Raw genomic sequence first — 22,940 nt, forward strand, 5'->3', positions numbered from 1 at the left:
TTTAATTCTCTTTCCTAGGGAGCGGAGAGAACTCAAATTATGAAGGGGGTGGTTGATGCTGGCTGAGCACCACTGCAGAGAGAGCTGCAGCCTCCTCCCTCCTCGCCCTCAGAGAGGCCAAATAAACTGAAGAGATTACAGGGATGAGGGGATAAATCAGAGGCTACCGAGTGCTCTGCTCAAAGAAAAAAAAAAGAGACTCTGTGGACTGAACTGTCAGGTTTTGTTCCTCACTAAATAACATCATTTACATATAATGTAATTTGTGCTGAAATCACAGCAAGGACCTAATGCTGAAAGTACTGAAGTGTGTGTTTGGCTTCACTCCTGTGAGTTGTCTCACTGAAACTGAAGACATGCTTAAAATAATGGGACTTTTCCCTCTGTGGGTTGAAGCATATGCCTTGGTGTTTGTAGGTTCTTGTGGTTAAACAGAGAACTGTGTCTTTTTTGCAGAGAACAGACATTGTTTCATAGGGAAATATTAGAAACATACCTAGTGTGTGATACCATTTTTATTATTGTACCCACAAAATTTGTTTTTGCAAGGAAAAGAAAAAAAAGTAGATAATTGGAGGGGAACAAGGGAAATGAGAAAAAGGTCTCATTTCCCTTGATAGTGGTTCGAAACATCTACAAACACCTCTCCTTGGGAAGTGGTGTCTCCTCCCTGAAGCCAAATTGTGCAGATCTTGCTCAGGCAGAGAAAAGCTCATGGAAGACAGCAGTCCCACAGTATTAACAGGGATCACTTGCTTGCATGAACTCTGCCAATTAAAGCGAAGTTTGTAAATTGGACCCGAGAAGCAAGTCCCAGGCAGGAGTGCCAAAGGAGCAAGGGTACTATTTTCAGAAAGCGTCTCAGGATTTGTCTAGACCATGAGGTGCGCGTGTGCCTGAGCCTGTTCTTGAGTTCAAGTTGGCCCAACATTGGGATTGTCTGCACATAAGCGTAGGTGCAGGCACACGCTTGGGAGCCTGGTGCTCCCTAGCTTTGCTGAGGGACAGAGCAAGTGGCCAGTGCTGGCCCAAACCTTTGCTCCTGTGGCCTTTGTGGACCGGTGGCTCCATGCACAGTCAAGAGGATGCTCTGGCCATGTGCAACATGTGGCAGAGAGCCGGCAGCGTGGCTGGGAACGTGCGGGTCACGGCACGTGGCATGAGCTCGCGTCTGAGCCTGCCCTGTGCCTTGGGGTGGAGATGTTGCCTATGTGACTTAGAGAGTGCTTGTTTCATTAATTTTAAATGACTTTGTCTTCTCCTAAGGTCATATGTGCAGATTTGAAAGCTGCATCCCAAATTCCCGGGGGGGACTTTTGCCATTGTTTGAAAATTGTTATTGTTTTGGTGGATGATCCTACAAGCTTCTCCTGGCAGAAACTTAAGGACACTCTGAACTACTTGGTGAAGAGTCCTATCAGAGTTACTGACTCTGATGAATAATGGTAAAAAAATTCATGTTTTCAGGATTAGCCATTAATGGTAGCTTGTATTTCTACCTAATCTGTCTTTGTTGCTTTTATTATTTTTTTTCTCCACAGACTTTTTTTGTTAAATGAAATTTTAAGTAACATTTTTTTGTATTCAATATAAATAGTTAATAACCTCAGGAATCAGAAATGCAGTGCAAGCCTCCTAAAAGCATTTTTCAATACATAAAAAGGAAAAGAAAGAAAAATTCAGCCTTTCACTGGAAATCTAGCCCCCTGAGGACCTGCATCTGTAAGGTCTTCAGCAGACAGCTATGACAGCCCAGCAGTGGGCTCAGGCTACCACGGATAGAGGTGTTCCTTGGTACAACCCTGAAGAAATGAAGCAGATTCCTGATTTTTTTTTTTTATGACTTTGAAGCCAAATGCAGGTTGAAAAGAGTCATCCTCCTGGTGGCCGAGCCGGCAGGAGCCCAGTGGGGAACCCTGTAGAAAGCTGGCTGCAGCTTCCAAGCTGTGGTTTGGCACATGTCCTTTTCAAGTCCTTTGCCAAATATTCAGATTTCTTTTTAGTGTTTTTTTTTTTAATTTTTCTTTTCATGTTGGCATTTTATTTAACTGTACCACATGAGTCTAAGGCTGTTAGTTTGGTATATTTTGTAACCAGAATAAGCTATTTTGTGTGGAGTTCTTTGATGGAAGGTAAAAGTATGAGATGTATGTGAAAGGTAAACAAATTGCATTGAGAGAAGGTTGTAGCAAAGGTAACATGAAGCAGTAATGCTGGTATTAGGTCTGGTTAGTGTATCTCTCCTGTATGAGAGTTAGACATCACCTTTGCACACCAAGTTAAAGAAAAGACCTTTGGTTCCCACTGGCAAAGCATAGGAGAGGGGAGAAACACGAGAACCCACAAAACTTTCTCACCTTTCCCCAGACACATTAAAAAGAGAATTGTCCAGCAGTCACGCTCAGTGAGTGCAGGAGAGGAGTCTGGGGTGATGCTCTGGCACTTCCCTAAATTTTCTTTTCCAAGGGAGTCTGGGGTTCCAGTATGAGCCCTTTGGTGAGCCGAGCATCGACTGGGGAGTTTCATCAGCTGTGGCAGGATTGTTCTGGATCAGCCTGACCTCTTTTAAAAAAAATACGTATTTTTCCAACACTAATAAAAACCTTAGTTGAGGTTCTCTCCCTTTCTTTGTGTGTGCCTGAGCACTAAATTAAAAAAAAAAAATCCCAGATGTGAATTTATAAACCATCTGTTTAAAATAACTATTATGCAGGACTATAATTAAAAGTTATTTATTATGAATCTTGGGATCCTATTACGGATTTTGACTGACTCCCAGGTTTCTGGTTTAGCAAACAGTTTATGTATTTATGAGCCATGTGTCTCTTGCGCACTTCTCGGTGCCAGAGTGCATGTCCTTTAAACAAAAGGAAGAAACGCCCCTACCCTCACATAACTGTTGGCTTCTGAATGTTGCTGTCTAAGAAGTTTTCTCATAAGAACAGCAAAAATCAAAATACCAGAGCTTTCAACAACACCAGAGATGCTGTTGACAACACAGATGGAGGTTTGGTAATACAGCTCTCCTGCATGCAACTTAGCTACTTAGCAACTATTTAAATGTATGGTTGGGACAAGTAATGAAATGTTATGATTATTGAGGGTAGGAGGGGATGTATTTGGAGGGAAAGGATTTGTTGCTGAAGTCTATTTGCTCTCACTCTCCGCTTTGCTCTTGTGAAAAGTGAGTAAAGGAGGCAGCAAAATTGTAACAAGGAGATGAGACAGTAGACTTTAAGAGCAGTGTTTTGGACAACATCTTGAAGAAAAAAAAAAAAAGCTCCTGGTGACAATTGCTCTTTGTGTTATCTTTGTATTATTACACCCAGTGGGCCTAAGAGACCTGCACTGGATAATGCCTGACTCCAATAGACTAAACAATGATTTACCAGCCCTGTTTTATCTGCTGCTGTCCTATGGCTGATCAGCATGGTACATTAACCCTTTCCTTCACATCTACTGGCCTAGGAACTATGCTTATCTCTGTGTACTACAACAGGGATTTGCTGTGAAGACTGCACTGTCTTCAGTACATTGCAGCTGTGGCTCTCCTGGATGTTTGTTCAGCAAAAAGCCCAAAAGGAGCCATGGGAGTTGCAGCCCTGAGTGGTGGTGTACCTCACACCCTGGAAGAGCAGCCCAGCACTGATGGCAGAGTTAGGCACCTTAAGGTGGTATCTGAAACAGCCATTTTTGGAGCCGTCTGAAGCTTACCTATAGTACCTACCAGAGAGAAGGAACATCAGCTTTGCAAAACCTACCCTGCTTAAGAACTTAGCTGCCCTTCTTGTGGTGGCAAAGATTGGCTCCTTTTACCTGGGATACACAGATGTGTTCCTGCAGGCAGGAGGATGCAGCTTCTCCTCCATGAGATAGAGCTGATCTTGCTTTTTTCTTTAAAAAGAGAAGGAAAAAAAAAGGAGAGGGGATGAGTGTGGCACCTCCTGCCCACCTTTTAGCACCATGCTGTAGCATCTCATCTTTGAGATTGTGATCCAGGTTTGGTACCTTCCACATCCAGAGGCTATTTACAGATTCATCTCTCCCTTTCCCCACAAGCATTCTCATTATTGGGACCGGTGGCTTTTGGGAGTGCAAGGAACAAGCCCCTCTTCTGCTGAAGCTGGGCCACCGAGAAGCGAGTAGTTCAAGTTCTCTAAGATAGAGAAAAGAAATATGAATCTGTAGCCTACTGCATGAGACACTCTCCAAGCGAGGGAAGGACCCTTCAATTCCTGTCGCTGCACCATAGGCCACTAATGTGCTTTACGTGGAACAGCTGGCACCAGAACATGAACTCCAAAATCTTCCCTCCTAGGAAACCTCCCAGTCGCTAGGCTGTACAGCCCAGCTCAGTTTTGCTTTCTCTTTCCAGCTACTTCCATCCTCACCTGTAATGCAGGTCCTGAGTTTGAGGTTGAGACACCAGCATTGCTAGCGTTAAGGGAAGAAGAGCAAGATCAAAATTCATCTGCCCCACCCTGCCTGCTCCTGGTTGGCTTTATGGTACCCAAGTCATAATTGGCAGAGAATATTTCTGATTTAAGTGATGTGGGCCGGACAGGAAGCTTTTAGTTAGGAATAGTAACTAGTGAATAGCTCCAGTTTGAAATACATGTGTCAGATGCATCTTAAGGATCCTTAGGGATTTTTTGTATTGCCAACAAGAAGCATCCATGTCAGGGCATACCTGAGGGCAGAGGGAGGCAGCTGGGAGAGGGTGAAAAGCTTCCTGAGAGCTGGACTGCATGAGACATTTGCCCCAGGAGTGCCCTGGGGATCAGGGAAGAGAAAGAAAGATGAAGCTGTGTTTGACTTCTCATCCCCCTCGCTTCAGTTTGCAGTAATAATTTGTTCCTTTGAAGAGAGTGTCCAATGGATAGCTGCCCACTGGACCTCCTGATGTGGGTCCAGCCCAGTGAGGTTGGCCCAGAAGGGCACCATGTGTCTCGCAGAGGTCCACGGTTTGTGCTGCAGCTGGGTAAATCATGTTCTCCAAAGGAACATGCTCTAAACTGGATTTTGCCCTTCCTTCAAACCTGCTTTCACCATGCAGAAGATTTTCCCACAGATAAAGGTAATGGGGCCATGAGGCTTATTAAATCTTTCCTTGAGCAAACTCTCATTGAAGAGAATCAGATCTTAGCAGAACCCTTTAAAATACAGACTGCTTGTAGTTGGTTTGGTAAACTTGATTCTGCTGCCTTCAACAGGCTTTATAGAGGCAAAGTCAGGGGGCACTATGTTCATGTAGAGGGAATCAATAATTCACCCTGTGCTCTAAAAAGAAGTTGTTGAGCCAGTTGTACTTCTGTGGCATGGCTGCTTTGTGCCAGTCTAGAGCTACAGACCTGACATAAATTCAGCTTAACTCACCAGTTAAATTGCATATGGCTGCCCTGTGATGCTGGAGTGATGCAGAGCAGCCAGCACATAGCAGTGGCTAGCAGTGACCTGGCTTTTTACAGTAGTTATTTGTGTTGCTGCAGCTGCACTTTAGGGCGTGATTCTTATTTGCTGATTTCACACTGGCTTGACGAGAGCGAGTCCTCATTTACACTGATAAGATTGAAGTGCCTTTATAGCTCCCATCAGATCAGACAGTGACTTTGAAGAAAATAAACCTCTGATTTTAGACAAAGCGCTGGAGTGTAATAAAAGCTGTGTGTTATCCTTCCCGGGCACCTTGAATAAGGCCACAAGGAGCAAAAAGAAAAAGACTGGAAAGCACAGCTTCTTTTCCTTTAGTTTTATGATTTACATTTTTCTAGCCCTTTGATTTTTTGGTCTCTAATTAAGTCATAAGATTGGATGAGGTGGGTGCCTGCATCTAGTAAATGGGCACCTGTGTCACTTAATGAACTGAACTACTAATTATAGGTGGAGGTCACTTCCAAAGGGCTACTTTCAGTCAGGAATTTCAAGTAGCAAAATTTTACTGAAAGAAACACCCAAAGTATTTGTTTTCTGACCTTATTTAAAGGCAGGGGTAACCAGAAGGATTGATGCCACAGAGGCAAGGCAGGCTATAAATGGAATATTTATCCTCCTGGCACATCCTATATTGACATGCCTTAATGTGGTTAGTGTGTTCTTTGGCCTTGGCCATCACTGGCTTTTTGCTGTAGAAAGATGACACTATAATGTACAGGGATTCTGCCTGCTTGTGGTGTTTCATCAATTCTCAGCATTTTGGGGAGAAAGATGTTTCTTTTCTAGTATGGTTTATAGTAGTCTCTTTTGAAGGACCTCTGAGGCTGACACTTCTTCCTCAGCTGTCTGTCATTTTGTCACCATGAGAAACAATTCCTGAGCCGTGTGGTTCACAGGGCAGCATCTCAAGACCTTGAGGATATTTTAACAAGTGCGTTGTATAGCTAGTTGTTCATTTAAGTAGAGTGAATTTCTTCAGTGGGGCAAGTTTTCTGAACTATGATGGGTAGCAGTCATGAATTACTATCTAAGTGGAGTTTAAACACCATTTACTTAGGCTCCCGGATTCTGTTTCCTGCTGTTTTCTACTGCGTTCCTTCAAGAGGAGAAAGATGTTTTGAATCACAAGGACGTCTTGTGAAGTGAAAGAGCAGATTGCTAGCCTCACGTTTTATTTTCTGGATTGCAAGAAATAATAGCCATGGATTTGGTTTGCTTGCAGTGGCTTTTATCTGTTTGGTTTTTTTTTCCAGAATAAAGAAGTGACATGCAAAAGGGAGAAGTGTCCAATGCTCTCCAAGGACTGTGCACTCGTCGTTAAGCAGAGAGGAGCTTGCTGCGAGCGTTGCAAAGGTGCGTTTCCCTCTTTTTAAAATGTTATCAGTTCACGTTTAGGATGCCAGAGATTGGACAAAGTTGGGAGCTTCTCAGCTGGGACTTGGCTCCTACCAGAGGCTAGAAAAGGGTAGTAACCATAATCAAAATAAATGTGCTTTACAAAGTTGATGAAGATTCATACAGTCACATCTTTGTCTTGTAATTATTAGTTGTTGCGCAGCAACAGTGCTTTAGAAACACATCTGTGTTGTACTTCATTGGTATGTTGTCATTATTTTGAGAGGTATCTCCTGTTCTAACTTTATCAGAAATATTTTAGGTCAACATCAATCTGCTAGTAGTCACCAGTCAGTAGGAATTCCTTAAACTTGTTGTGTGGTTGTACAGCATAGGAATAATGCTTTTGAGTAATAAAGGACAGAGTAATTATCCATGAATATTTTTATTTCTTCTCGTACTAGAAACAAACCAACCAAATTCTATTCATTTTACTAAATATCTCCTGATTTTCCTCTTTACAATAAGATAAATATAAAATATAAAAAATTAATAAATTGTGTGAGTATGTATGGCATGTAAATACCATGCTTATCCACATGAAAAATGTGCAAGTAGACGAAGTTGAAAACTAGACTTTTTTATGTTTATGCAGTAAGTAATATGCTCTAAAACACTCATTTTTCTGAGAGATTGGTGATGCAATCAATGATGGGGAGAATGTTGGATTCAGACAGCTTTACTTTATTTGACACTGTTGTTTCAGTGTTGTTCCAATTCCCCAGTGGTGATAGAATGGTTCTGAGAGGGAGATAGGGTAGGATAAATTGTTGGGAAATGCAAGAATTTATTGCCTTCCCATAGGAAATACAAATGCAGGAAAACAGATTATGGTGAAATGAAAGAGACATATGATGGATATGTGTTTTTCCTGGACAGTTGCAGAGGTGTGTTAGCTGCTATGCTGATGATTTGCTTCTGTGCTGCAACTTTGGAATAGGTTTGGCAAGCACCAATTTGTGGATTTGTCTAACAGACTGACACTTCAAAGAAAAGGAAATGAACTGCAAAAAATACCTAAAGCATTATTGAAACTGAGAATTTGTAGCTGCAGATTTTACATAAATTAAATGTAATTTATTTATTTTGTCAAATGGTTTTTAGTATCACCTTTATAGCAAAAGGTTCCTTATTGTTGGTTTTATTAGCCTGGAAGTTGATTTTTCATTTCCATAATGGGATGTGTAGCTGGCCAATGGTCTGAAAATTTTATATACATACAGATGCATATGTGCATGCTGGCATACAAAATGATTCTATACTAAAAGAAAGTTAATGTTTTCAAGTTGAGGATACAGATATTATTTTAATGTATTATTTTAATCCAATAATTCCTTGTAAGATTTTCTGTTTCTCCTGAATTGGGATGAGTACCCTACAGAACATTATTAGTAAGCTTGAGCTTGGCATCTGCCTGACATCTTTAATGGGAAAAGTAATAGAAACTGTTCAAAAATAGAATTAGAATAGAATAGAATATCACATGGATAATTGTGGTATAAGGGGGAAGAGTTATGTCTTAGAAAGATGCTAAAGTCCTTTGAAAGAGAAATCCAACTAATAGGTATGCAACAAGATCCCTAACCAAAAAAACTACTAAAGAAACTAAGCAGCCCTGAGTTTCTAAAGAAGCTCTTCTCATCAACAAATAACTAACAGGTGGTGACAATAAATGGTTATTTTCACAATGGTAAAAGGTTACCAGCAGATCCTTGCAAAGACCTCCACATGCTCAGAAATTATCTAGAAAAGGACTGAAGAGAAACAGAAAGTTTGCTGCTGATGACCTGATCTCTTTAGTATAGTAAAGAAGGAGGGCTGCCTGGCAGAAGTTGCAAAAGGTTCTTAGGACACTGAGCAACTGATGGCAAAATGGCAAAGGAAGTTAATGTGGATGGGAATAAATGAGTGCACACTGAACAAAACATTTCTAACTTTACAAATGTAATACTGGGCTCTGAGTTGGCATTTACCAATTAACAACTGCTTCTTAGTGTTATAAAAGATACTTCTGTGGTAAGATTAGCTCAGCCCCCAGTAGCTTTCCAAAGGGAAAACTTAATAATTGGGTTTATTAGAAAAGGAGTCAGGTACAAAACAAAAAGCCCTGTTATCCCTCTGTGTGAGTCCATGGTGTGCCCACTGAGGAAATACCAGGCAGGCTGCTTATTCTCATCCCTCTGGAGGGGCTAAAGTAGAGCTATGGGGCTTGCCCTGGATTTTTTACTTTTCCTTAGGTATCTGATATTGACTGCTATCAGACAAAAGATACTTGGCTAGAAAGATGTTTGTACTGATCTAAGATGGCAGTTCCTATGTACTTAAGATGCAAGAACAGCTTTAATTTTCAGAATAAAAAAAAAAGGCTCTCAAGGGCTTATTTTTCAGAGTAAATGTGAAATTTCTGAGTAAGTTTTTTGCTCTTTCTGAAAGGTAAAGCAAAATATGCACCTAAATAACTACAGCTGTCCTGACACCACAAATAGTCACCAGGTTGTTCAGGGAAGAGGCTGATGAAGTCCTGGGGGGGCTGCTTGCTCTCCTGCCACTCTGAACACTGCTGAAGCTCCTGTTCTGTTCTGTGCAAAAACCGAAATGAGCATCCCTTGGGGGAGTATCTGGGGAATCGAGGGTGCAAATGCCAGTCTGGCTGTGTAGCACTTCAGCTACTCCCTTTGGCATCCTAGCAGCTCCCTGGCATTCCCAGCGTGGAGCTCAGCTGCAGCCGGGACTTGGCCCTCCCCCTTGTCAAGATGCCAGAGTGCCCATTGGGGAATGCAAGCACGAAAAGGGAAACAGGGATTTTTTAAATATATATATTTTTTTACTGGTTGCATTTCATCCAAACAGGAACAAAATGTTATGAAGAAAAGACATCAGAGCCCGATAGGTTTTTTTTCCTTGGCTTCATTCCCAAAGCCTAGAGAAGCTTAATCAGGCCTTACAGGCTCTTGCCAGATCTATTTGATAGCTACATGTCTTCCTACCTTGTGAAGAAATGAATGAATGGCTGCTGTAATTTGAGTACAACATCAGGAGGATAATATCAAGACCAAAGGGTATGTTTCCAGAATTGACTTGTGTAGGAAGGAAACCACCACTTGTGAGTCATTAGTGACATCGCTGCCAGGATATTTTATTCTATTCTGAGGAGTGCATGAGGATTGGGTAGGTAGGCCCAGCATCTCTGATAGAAAAGAAATAGTCTGAAATGAAGAAATATAGTATGCCTGCTGCAGTGCATCCAGCTGAACTCCTGTGTTTACTGCTTTGCATACAGGAAAAACTGAATTGTTGGTAGAGAGTTTTTCCTGCAAATGGTTGTGTGCTGAGCATAACTCCCTTTTTACTTTTTGGGTAATTGTATGCTACTTAGAAAATTTCTAGCAATTTTTTTCATTTTTCTTGATAAAAAAGTAAGGAACAGCAGCAAGTATAGCTTTTGCAATCAGAGAATTCACTGTGGTGGAAACAACATGTTATCCCTAACATATTAAAAGATTTGGCTTTACTTAGAATTTTAATCCTCTGGAATAGCGTTGCATTTTAACACTATTCTTGACTTTAGGCCCTTGGATAATAAAGTCAGTGGGACAAGGCTCTTTTTTGCTGTGTGTTTGTGCTGTCTGGAGCAGAGAAATGTGTGCCCATGATTATGGTCCCCTGCTGCAAGGAGAATGCAAACAATTAAGTATAATAATGAAAAACTTTCAGTGAGATTATTCTTCTGACAGATGCTGTAGTTTATACCTCTAGCATACTATTAGTTTTGAAAATATTAAAAAATTAAACCCTCTTATTACTTTAGCATAGGATAAATAGGCCACTTTTCATCTTTCATTTTATTTAATATGTTTAATGAAAACATACAATATTGTTGAGATTATAGAAATAGATTTGGCAGCATTTTCTTATTTAGCTGGATGGTGACCTGTCACCAGATATAGATATAGGGCTCTCTACACCTCTAATAATAAGTTATTTGCTTTCTGAAGAAGTGTTATTACTGGCTCAGGGCTGCATAAACTTTGCATTTCTTAATTTGTGCACTATATTCTACTCTCTTATCCTAAGATACTGAATTTTCTATAGATGTGCAAAGCCAACATTGGTGGTATTTTTTACAGCAGATAAGATTTACTCTGAAGTTTCTTTCACTTTCCATGGACAATTTTGCTTTTTCTGCCCTTGTAAACTTTTGAGAGTTACTCTGGGGTTTTTTATTGTGTATGTTGTTCTTTTTTTAAAATAATCAACGATCTTAGAGATTCATGTGCTATGATCTGGAGTCTACCAGAGAATGGAATCACAGCCCAGGCAGCAGCAGTGCTAGTTGCCCTGAATATTGAATATGCAAAGCTATCATAGTTAATTGCACATTTCTTGGAAAGGATATCAAATATTATGGTTGAGGATTGCAGCCAATTTCCACTGTTAGGCCTGGCTTGCAAAGGAACTTAAAGGGAGATTATGAGTTTATCAGTGTTCTGGCCACTTTACTAACGCTCTGCAGGAGCTGTACATACATTTGGCAATTTGTTTGCCTGTGGGCACCTCAAGTATGAGATATCCAATACCAGTTTGGTGCCCTGCTGTAAGACTGATTGGGTGGGGGAGACAGGGGGCTTTTTGTGGGGCCCTGATGGGGCACTATAACTTGCAGCCCATCCTCACATGCTTTAAGGTCAGTTTTCAGAGAAAAGAGGGCAACCTGATACGTGGATGAGAGGGGATGGGCTGGGAAAGTAATTACATATTTTCCTACTAAAATCTTTTTCACCTTGTAATAATAGTAATCTAGTCCTGGCATCTATCTGAGACTGGTTATGGAAGGAGATGGTTTGGGGACATAATCATGTCTTATCTTTTCTCTTGGCCTTTCTCACTGCCTCTCAGTCTCTTGGTAATGTGTTCCAGCTGTGAACCAGGAGGCCTGTTTCTTGAGACTGGAAGTACAGGTTCATCTCAATGTTCATTCAGTTTCTAGCTTTGCATTTCAAGTAAAGGTGGGGATTTTGAAGTGGTGACATACAGCTGCAAAGGACAGTATCATCCAGTATCATCATGGTGCCAGATTTGATTACTTCTGGTTATGCCTAAGAAAAGTACTCTCTCTCTCCATCCTTCCTTTGAGTTAACTCTTCTTACCACAGTCTTCGCACATACATTTCATATCCCTTGAATATCTGATGTATACTGTTGTGTTCAGTAGCACCTCAAATTTCAGATTTTCTTCTTACATTGGTTAAATTTTCCGTTTATGTAAGAAGCTTTTAATGAACTGTCTGGTCATGTTGTCATAAATATTTTTGCAGTCAAACATCAGTTACCCAAACTTATACAATCACAAAGAAGTTGTTCAGGATATTTGAATTGGAAAATAGCATGAGACCTCTGTGGTGATATGTGGATGCACTTGTACCTTGTGTCCAGTGCAGCAAGGCAAAAGGAAACAAGACCAGGATGGAGGCTTCAAACAACATTCACATGTAATGTTTCTCTGGGACAACATGATAAACATCCTAGGACACTTAATACTGGAATAAGAATTTATTTTTCTGTTTAACTTTGAAGCTGCAGGCTGTACTGATCGTGAATGATTTTGCTGGTGTGAGGAAATTGGGTATGAATGACAGGTAATTGTGTCAGCAAGCAACATCATTCATGACACCCCTTGTCACCATGAGAGGTCACAGTTCTCCATCTGCCAGGCTTGGCAGGCATATTAAGTATCACCTCAAGATTCAATGGCCACTCTAACTATATGGCATTTTGAATCATGAGGTTCTTATGGACCCTGCAGAGCAGATTTTTTTTCCTCATATATATATTTGTGAAACACAAGACATTTAGGAAGGTGAAATTCAGTTCTGGTGGAGTGCAAGGAGCAAAAACATCACCAGAAGGTGTTGATATCTTTGTGTCTGCTGCTATTTGCTCAACGAACGTGAGCTACTTCTCATCATATGCCTGCAAAATGTGCACCCTCATCGCAGCTCAAGTGCATGGCCACTTCACTCTGCTGTGTTGTATGCCCTTTTACACGGCCCCAGCGCCTTGCATCCCTTGGGAATTGTAATTGTGATGGCTCAGCTGCAAATAGGTTTGATTGTACTCATTTACAAAGGAAAGAGTTGGATTTTCACTGGTTAGAGTTAGACTTCATAAGGAGGGGAGATTTTGTATATATTGTCATGCTTCTGTGTTGACAAATGAAGACCAGGGTTACCCAGTAGGAAATTTAATTTTCTAGTAGTTGTCAGTGGCTTTATCGTCATTAAGACACGTGAAAATACATTTTATAATGGGTGTATATGTGATTTAACAGTTCTCTTATTTTGGGCAACAGATTTCATGCCAGGGAGATACTGCAGAATGTGCAAGTTATCCTCGTGGGGTGTTGTTGTTGTTGTTGTTTGGGGGTTTTTGTTGGTTTTTGGCTCAGACTGGTATTCAGTGTTAGCATGCCTGGATATCTCCCTGAGGATTAATTTATCAAACACTAAATAAAACATGTCTTCTGACTGTTTTCTTTTTCATAATGTTTATTTTCCATGCCAATAGAGAGGTTATTTTTTTAAACAGAAAGTGCAGGGAAAGCAAGAAAAAGACTTAATAGGAGAAGAAAGACGCTGAAGAAATGAGGGATAGGGAGCCAGTCTGTTGTGCACCAATCTATCACTTTCTCTTGGGAGAACAAGGAAATGACTTGTCTATAAAATTCTCATTATTCTAAAATAAGCAGAAATCTCTTCTGGAATATTATTAGGCAATGTCAAGTTGAGTAATAAAGGCTTGTTTTAATGAACTCCTGAGGACACAGGTTGAGCTTTAGCACTACTAAACTGTCTCTGACAGTCAATGTCTGTATCTTCATGATACTGCCCTGTGCTGGGATGTCTGGGGAAGGAAAAAAAAAATCCAGTAACATTTAACAATGTTACTGGATTTGGAAAGACAAATGGCTTCCTGATTGTCAAATTGTCCACATGCCAATAACAAAATCTGCTATAATTTACCTCTTTTGTTATTCCAGTTCAATTCCATGTGAGGATGCTTCTTTTGGAATTAAATTGCTCTCTTTCAAATTAAATCAGCCAAAGGTCGGTTTATTATGTTTGAGACTAAGGTACTCAAGTAAGTCATGCACAACATTGAAACAAAGTAACAAAATTAGTAAATTAGAAGGGATTTAACTGTTTTATGGACATTTTTGCAGGAGTGACTCAAGTCTAGAGAATAATTATGACTTTTTGATGTGACTGGAAGGTAATTATCAGTTTCCACTGCATATACAACAGTTGACCAACTTCAAAGTATTTAGTGGCTTGGTTTGATTCAGATAAGCAACTTTCAGCTTGCATGTTTATTCAGGACTTATCTGAACTATTTGGGTTGAAGTAGGTAATAAGGACAAAACCTACAACTAACTGAAAGTTAATATTTTACATTAATAGGACACCAGCTATTCTTAAAGAAAGAAGCAGAAAAGACTAAAAAATTAGGACACACTCCTTGAATGATATGAATCACCTTAGCTCCATTAAAATTTATGGACACCAACTATATTTAACTTCCTCTCATCTGTGGCATCCTAAAGGTTTTTGTTATGAGGTGTAAGTCACAGGATCAAATTTACCTATTAATATCAAATCATGTACTCTTTACAACATTGGCCGGCTTTTCGGGTTCCCATCTTGAAAACCTCCTCTGTAGCCCTTTCTTTTAAAGTTTTGTTTTAAGTATGTATTCAGGCAGAAGTAAGTGGATGGCATTTAAATGCTTATGCTAAGTTCCGATCTTTCTTGATTTATTCTTTTCTCCTGCTGTCATTTTCAGATGGTGGATGGAGACAGTAGGTTAATGTCATAATATTTCCAAAGGGAATTAAAACAGCTTTTAGGAACTTGAAGTGTGTTCCACCATACTCTGTTGTAGAAATTGACACCAGGGTCTTTGCTGATGCCTCTGGACATGAGATAATCAGTGACTGCTACCTTCCAGGCCAAACATGTTGTACCTTTAGCATGGGCAAGCTAGAATGACTCAACTGAGTTCTTCGCACATGGAGGGAGGCAGGTTTCTCTCAGATTAATTTAGGTGAGGCTCATAAATTTCCATGCTATGAATATATTGGCTAGGAAAGTCTGGGTATATGTTTGCAGGTGTCAGCTGAGAGATTTGTACATTGAAAGTGAGGTTCAGAAAAACTAGCTGATATGTTGACTTTGTTTCTTTTTCCTTGTGAAGAGTGAGTGGTGGGTGTAGCTCTGGGATGTGCAAAGGGTAGGATGTCAGGGCACACCTCTTATCAGACAGGTTAAAATCTCACCCAAAGATTGTAAAGCACTTCAGTTTGCCTGACATTCAGCCTTCCCCTGGCTCTCACCAAGCCTGATTGTGTTACTGGCTGACTCTCCCCTTCCTTCATGCTGTTGTCCTGAACTGAATGTCTGCTGAAATCCAGCTCCCACTGTGCTTTGCCTTGGTGCTTCCATGATGCTGCTCTGCCTCCTTTATTCAACCTGCTGGCCTGTGCCAAAGTTCAAGAGCAATCTTAGTATCTCCAGTGCTTCTGCAGACTTTTCCATCCTGGTCTCCATTTCTAAATTTCAGCAAACTCTCCCTGCCACAGTTACTCCTGGTATGCCATCCCCCAGTGCCCACAGTGCTACGTATCAGTGACAGAAATAGCTTGTGGGCAGGTTGAATTTGGCTCCCTCCCTTGCTGTTTTCCACAGGGACAATGGCTGGTGTTGCAGGGAGAAGGATCTTGTATCATTGCTTGGTTATGCACTTCAAGCGAGAGCAGTGGTAACTGCACAGATGCACCGTCTTCATGCTTTCTTGACCAGACTGTGCTGTAAGGATAGCTCTGTGTTTTTCAGAATGGGACTTCAAAATGTATGAGAGAAGTACAGGGCTTCATGCTCCTCTCTTGACATCTTGGCCTGTGTATATGAGAGTTCACACAGAACTGTATGTAATATGCTGAGAATCTGAACATTTCTTTATTGTTCAAAATCACTCCACAGGGGCTTTGCTACTTTAAAAAAATATTATATTCAGATGTATACTTTGTACCTTTCAATATTTGTCAAAGATTAAATTATGACACCCAGCTCTTAGACTACTGATCAACTCTTAAAAACATACCTGTTTCAGCTTAGGTAAGTGAAATAGCCACAGCATCTGCAAATTTCTCCTGTGTTGGTCTGTATTTAGCCTGGAAAAACTTCTGGATACTGCAAATCCTGAAACACAGGTCTTCTGTTGTTTAAGACCTTAACTGGAGGCAGTTAACACATTTGTAAGTGATCTTCATATATCAGGTTTTCTTTAAATTTTGGGTTGAATTCAAATTTATTTTGTGGGGATTTTACGTTCCTCAGCAGTTCAGAGCTGTGACTGTCAAGTTCAAGTTTTCTTTTCCAGTGCGTTCAAAGATTTACTGGTGTAGGGCTGATAACTTGTCTTTATTTTCTGAAGGATGTAAAATGTAGCCCAAAGCAGTTCAGGACAGTGCACCCTACACAGCAGAGAATGACTTAGAGTAGCTGCTGCGGTAGGGTGCAGAAAGACAATCGTGCTGTGGGCATCGTTTGACTGATTGTAGTTTTGTGCCTAGTGACTCTATGTATATGTCTGTGTTTCAAAGTCTCTGGCAAGACTCTTGTTGGTTTCATGGGCTCTTTGATCAAGCTTATTTTGAATAAAATAGACTAGGAAAAAACTCTCAGAGCAGTAAAGGGAAAATGGGCATTTTTCCTGTAGAAAATGGAGTATATGTTTCTTCTAAATAATTTTTCAGAAACACTTTAGCTCTCCAAAGGATTAATTTTTAATTGAAATATTTTTGCATTAATAAACTAACTCTTATAGAACAAACATTTTATTTCCACTTAATATGTGTTTTCTAGCTTGGCTTTTCTGGTAAGTGATTTTATTCTTTTCTTTGTGTTCCTTTTTGGTTTTCCCTTTTACAAAATACCAGAAAAAACAGTGAGAGTGAGAAGGGAAACTAGTAGGGACATGTGATAAAAAATGTGAAAATTAATGTTTGAGGTTTTTTTCAAAGATGGTTTAATAAAACTTCATTTTGCACCAAAAAATGCATGCTGATCTTGTGCACGGGCAAACCAACCTATTGTCTGTTAACAAAGTTGTCATATAACACACAAATTTATATAAAGCCAAATGCTATGGGACTCCAAGATGTCCCCACTCAGAGATTCACCACCCACACAGAAGAGCTTGATGGCTTTTAGTTTATGTGGATGTTGATCCCTTATGTCATGAAAGTGAAAAGGTACAATGGAGGGGTAGCTCTGCTGCTGTCAGTTCATCCATGCTGAGCTGTGTTGGCTGAAGAGCTCTCTCAGGGGTTTTTGTTAGTGGATGAGGATAGTGGGGCCAGACTGTGTGATGAATGTTTCCAGCTCTTCTCTCATCCTCTCTCCTCCCTCACTCCTCTCTCACTCCTCTCCATTGCATTAGTGGCTGAGCAGCTCATGAATGGACTGCAGAATAAGCAGCAACATCCATTTTCAGGTAAATTGCCACTGATTTTGGTTTGTCTTGAACAGCTGTAGTTAGCAAGGAGTTTGGTCAGTCATACATTAGCAGCAGATGTCTGGGACAGTAGTGCTGCCAGCCCTCCCAGGACATGAACCTTCTTGTCAGTCTCAGCTCTCAGCTCCACCTCTTCTGTTAACCCAAGGGAGTCACATTTATGATGTTGCTGTGATCCTCAGCAGCAGCCTCCCATGAGATCATTGTGTTCAGCTGAGCTGATGTGCTTCTGTCTCTTCCTCTAGATTGCAGTTTTGGAGGAAATACATACAACAGCTCCATGAAATGGCACCTCTCTGACAATCCTTGTGTTACATACCAGTGCCAGGTAAGGATGTCATCAGCATTGTGCTAATTGAGCTGTGAACTTTTCCCATGAAATACTGAGCCTTTTTTTTATCCAATTCAAATAACCTGAAATATTTTATACCCAAAGCATGATACAGACTCTGCATTTAAAGTAGTTTAAATCTACTCAGATGTGGCCAGCTCTAACCAAGCATTCAGAAAGATAGGTTTTACATGACTTGAGTACCATGATACCCAAACATTGCTGAAGGAGAGGTATGCAGCCGTGACATTTCCTGCTGTCTTGACCTTGAAATAAGTCCTCCTTTTTTGCAGCATGCTAAGCCTTTCGTGAGATACAAAATTATTATTTTAGTAATTGGACGCTTTTGTTTGTATGTGTCCATGGGTTTTATCTCAGATATTCTTTAAGAGAAACCCACAACCAAATCTTCTTTTCCTGGGCTCTTGTGCTGTTAAGGCAGTGGTATTTTTGGTAGCTTGCCTATATGCAACTATAGCATTTGCAAGATTGCCCATTTTCAGACACAAACCAAATAAATATGTAGGGAATTTTAGTTTCTGTCTGTGACTAAGTCTGCCATTTTTGCTCACAATTTGATCCGGTTTTAGTAACACTCAGATGGCTACTAAGAATTGCAACTGTTGGAAAAAGGATAGATGAATGAGTATGAAGAACTGCTACAAACAGGAGAAGAGAATTGCAAGGTTTTTTTCTCTTTTTCGGTGATACTACTCTGTGAAACCCAACCACATTTTTAAAGACAAACACACTGAGAATAATGAAGTTGGAGCAGCAGTATTTTGTATCCTTACACTTAAAGATGCTCACAATGTGAATTTAAATACTCTTATCTCCACTAGCTACATGAAATCAGCAGGGGTTTTTTGCCTGTTTCAGGGTCTAAATGCAAAACTGAGTGATCCTGTTTACCGTAGATCCACACGTTTAAGAAACAGGTTTCCCTTGTCTCCAACAGCAAAGTTGTAAGTGGCAAAAAAAAAAAAAAAGTAGCAGCATTTTGTGCATATATCCACACACCCAGATTTGTTCATGAGGACTCTGGACTTCTTGAACAAGAAGTACAGGAAATGTTAATTTACCAATACTTATCAGGCAAAGCATCAAAGATAAGCGTCTCCACTCTACAGATCAAGATGCTTTTATCTCCTTTCTAAGTCTTTTTTTCCTCCAAGATGAGAATGTCTTGTGTCTGGCCTGTTTTCACCAGAGCTGCATGGCAGATTACTGAGGCTAAGGATTCCTGATAAAGAAGGATTCCTTTCCCTAAGAAGGTGCTTGGTTTCTTACCTGATGCATTTTAAAATGCAGATCCTCTATCTGGAGTCAGGGAGACTCAAGTGGATTTTCTGACTGTGGATTAATCTGAATCCCGATACCCAGCAGCAGGTACAGGAAGAAAAGAGGTTTTGAAATCCAGTGTACCGCAGCATGTGCTAGATTTTAATTGTACCACCGGTATTTGTGTTTTTTTGCTTGTTCAAGCAACCACAATGCTAACAATGAGCATGTCTGATCTGCCTCTTTTTCAGGAGGGAGTGATAGTAGAGTCGGAAGTACAGTGTGTTGTTCCTTGCAAAAACCCTTCCAAACTCATGGGAATGTGTTGTCCTGTGTGTCCAGGTGAGATTTCATGAGAAGATGCCATTCCACATGTGCAATTGTATTTCTAATGATAACCAACATTATCTGGGATGTTGTCTCTAACTTCTCCATTATATTTATCAAGTTACTAAAATGTGGGCCAATGGCTCTCAATGCACTAAATGACACAAGACCTTGCTTAATAATTTTTAATAGAGGCCATGCAGACTAAGGGAATGCATGGGCAGTAGCTTGTGGCAATATCAACAGGTACATTTATGTCATTTTTCAGAGAGTCTGTCAGCTGGGTTTGCCTGGCTGATGACTGGAATTTTGTTAGGATGGGGACGTGTAAGAGTAATCCAAAAAAATGAGACACACTTTTTGAAGGGGAGTGGGAATGGGATGCCTTTGTGAAGCATGGAGGCAAATTAACATGGTTTTATAGGCTAATTTGATTTTAACAGAGGGTTTGTAGGTAAACAGTGCTCCAGTTGTGATATAATGGGTTTATTATATTCTAATTGTAATTTCTGCTAACACCTAATATAAACTCAGGGAGTAAGAATGAGTAGTAAAAAGCAAACAGCTTAGAAAAGTTTGAAAGCTACTTCTGATGGAAGACCTGATTTAGCCTCAACTTCATTGGTGCAAATTTATCTGCTGTAGAAGGATGCTTTGAGAACGGTTCTCAAGGCCTTTGTATAGATTCCTGAAGTGATTTTTATCAGAGAGGATGGTACAATTTACTTTTCATATTGTCCTATACTGGGATGTGTTATAGAGAAAAGGCAGCATGCTATCCTGAGCTAAACTTATTCAAATGCTGTTTTCCAGGTTGTACATTTGAAGGGAGACTTTACAGTGAAGGAGAAGAATTTAGGCTTGAAGGAAATAAATGTACCAAGTGCTCTTGTATTGTAAGTATTTGCCTTTTGGCATTGTATCTCCCTGTATGAACTTCAAAAGCAAAAAAAATATAAGGAATTCACCACTGTTATGCATTCATCTCTTAGAGTTCAGGTTTTCTATTGAAGATTTTGCTGCACTAATACATATAATCTTTTTTACGACCTTACACTGTACGCAGATAGAGCAGGATATTTGGCAGAGGGTCAATGAGTTAAATTAGTGATGCTTTTTTTTTTTTTTTGGTGAGGGGATCATGCAGGAGGAGACAGAAAGCTTTCAACTGGGTTTCATCTATTGATCAACATTTATTAGATATTTCCTAAAACTGATCTTCTGCAAGGATTCCTTTCAGCTGTATGTGGTAAGGGCCTTTGCTCTGAATTACTGAGTGAAAGGATGAAGGTAGCCTCCTTAGGCTGTCCCAGGTGGATTTTGGCTTGATGCTTAATGAAAAGGTCATATCCTGGATTTTATCCTTGACTAGCAGCAATATAGAGAGGAAGTAACGATTGCATCCTTTGGGTAATGAGCACAGGCTTCTCTTTCACTTCCATTAAGTTAAAAGATAATGCTGTATGAGTTGGGGCAGGTAACTTTGACTTCATTGGTGTGATCTGTGAGACCAGTAAAACGCAATGTTCAAATCACTGCTTTTGTCGTAATCCATGGGCTGTTTATCAGCAGAAAATGCAAGGCCGAAAATCTTTACATTTCAGTAGAATTCCAAGAGTTTTGTCAGTATCAAACACAGCTCTCCTGCATCATGAAAGTACCATACCATACCATACCATACCATACCATACCATACCATACCATACCATACCATACCATACCATAAAATAAATAAGGAGGAGAAAAGGATGCAATTCAGAAATTAAAATGTATTTATACATAGACACATACACACATTTAATGAAACTGCTGCAGAGAACTTGGACTGTTTTGCAGGAAAAAAATCCTAGCAATCTGCAAATTTAATTTACACTGAAACATCACTGCTCCTGTGGAGAATTAGGCTTCTCAGATTGTTTGTTCAATTTTTTTTTAAGTTTTAATCCTGTAATAATGAAAATATGCTGTCACACATGTCACAGTGACATATGCCCTGCTCTCCTGCTCTGCTGAATGCCTCCTGTCCCAGGCTGGGGAACTTTGCTCCCTCTTTACTCCGTGGGTTCCCCTCTCACTTCAGTTTCAGCTGTAAAGCAGTAGCTTTACACCAGCTTTCCTTAGCCATGTTCCTCAGGGAAAGACAGGTCTGAATGGTGGAGAAGTCTCTGGAGACATGCTTGAGTCTTTTTGGGCTGTGCTTTGCTTTTTCATAAGTACTGTACAGATATTGCCTATTGCCCAGTTGTTGGTGTGCCAATATCGGCTTGATCAACTTTTCTTTGTTCCCTAAATAACAAAAGCAACTGTGCAGAGAAGAGCGTGGGTGCTGGGAGATTTTTGGGCAGAGCACTATAAAGAAATGCCGATCTATAGGATCAGACCTAAGGGTCTTTCCTGGACTGCTACTACCAGTCTCAGCTACATTAGAGGAAGAAACGCATGAGCTATTGATAGTAAGACATTTAAAGCCTCAAGCAAGAGGCTTAATGATCCTTCTGAGAAAGATGGTATAGCAGTTTTGGATGTTCATGACATTGGTATAAAATATCCAGCTCTAATCCTGAATCTTACCAACAGCAAAAGAAATGTCATCTATGTGTAAGCCACATCTGACCTCCCTTCCCTCTCTTTGCAATACCTTTTTTACCCTCTTGCCCATTTCTTTCAGAATTTGGGCCCATGCTAATTCCTACAAATTTGAAGCAAATAAAGGGGGCATCCTCAGGGCTATGACAATGGTTTGCTGCCTGCTTTACATCCATTCCCTTATAGGAATGGGTCCCCAGTGAATCTCTTATCTAAGCAGTTGGTGGATGTCTTATTTAAAGATGCCTACCTAGTCATGCAATGTGATGGGAACATGCTTGTGTGTGTTGTGCTGTAACATGTGCAGGCTTTAATAAAGGAAAGGTAGTTCCTCAACCCAAATTAGATTTCTTCTGGGATTTCAGATTGTAACAATTTAGCGAGTCTTTTGAGGAAATGCAGTAGAGGAGTGACAGATTATTCCCGAGGTATTGCGGGGGTGGTGGTGTAATAATTCAAGCCACTCTTACTTCAGGGTGAATTCTGCAGTTTGCTTGTGAGCAAGCTTTTCTAAGGATGCATTATTCTGGACTCCACAGACCGTCACTGTCCCAGGGGTAGCTCAGGCTGGGACTGCAGGCAGTGTTAAACAGGAAGAAAGTAAAGAGGGATGGCTGTGTGATGGTTTGTTTTTCTGGGGAGTGTAGGATTGTTCTGCACTCGCTAAATGTATTAAAATGAGGAATTACTTACAAAAAAGCGATTTTACTGTTGCAACATGATGTACTCGGAAGTCAGCACACATCAGCAGGCCTGGACTGTGGGACCCAGTCTTTGGAAAGCTCTTTAGTAGTTCAAGTTTGTGGTATTTTCAGCTCAAAGTAATGCATGATAGCTACTATTGAGCTCCTAAAGAATGTGACATGGTTGTTAAGATGGGGTTTTTTTTGTTTTTAACATGTACTGCTTATGCAAATGAGGAAAAAATAGGGATCTTAGGGGTTGGGGTCACCCTGCAGCAAGCTGGTTGATTGCAGGGCTTTTCTTGTGGTCCTCAGCCCTGAAGGGTAGGGAA

At 40.4% G+C, this 22,940-nt stretch overlaps 1 protein-coding gene across 1 annotated transcript in view; it reads left to right on the forward strand.

The window, feature by feature from the left end:
* Positions 1–22,940, forward strand: part of BMPER (BMP binding endothelial regulator) — a gene marked incomplete at its 5' end in the record, with an annotated part of 101,835 nt that overhangs the window by 16,972 nt on the left and 61,923 nt on the right. Inside the window, 4 exons of the mRNA XM_010181267.1 lie at positions 6,687–6,786; positions 17,646–17,728; positions 19,264–19,354; positions 20,153–20,235. Of these exons, the coding sequence (XP_010179569.1) occupies positions 6,687–6,786; positions 17,646–17,728; positions 19,264–19,354; positions 20,153–20,235 (357 nt within the window). The remainder of the gene's footprint in view (positions 1–6,686; positions 6,787–17,645; positions 17,729–19,263; positions 19,355–20,152; positions 20,236–22,940) is intronic.

The sequence above is a fragment of the Mesitornis unicolor genome, unplaced genomic scaffold, assembly GCF_000695765.1.
Source record: "Mesitornis unicolor isolate BGI_N332 unplaced genomic scaffold, ASM69576v1 scaffold1753, whole genome shotgun sequence".
Taxonomy (NCBI): domain Eukaryota; kingdom Metazoa; phylum Chordata; class Aves; order Mesitornithiformes; family Mesitornithidae; genus Mesitornis; species Mesitornis unicolor.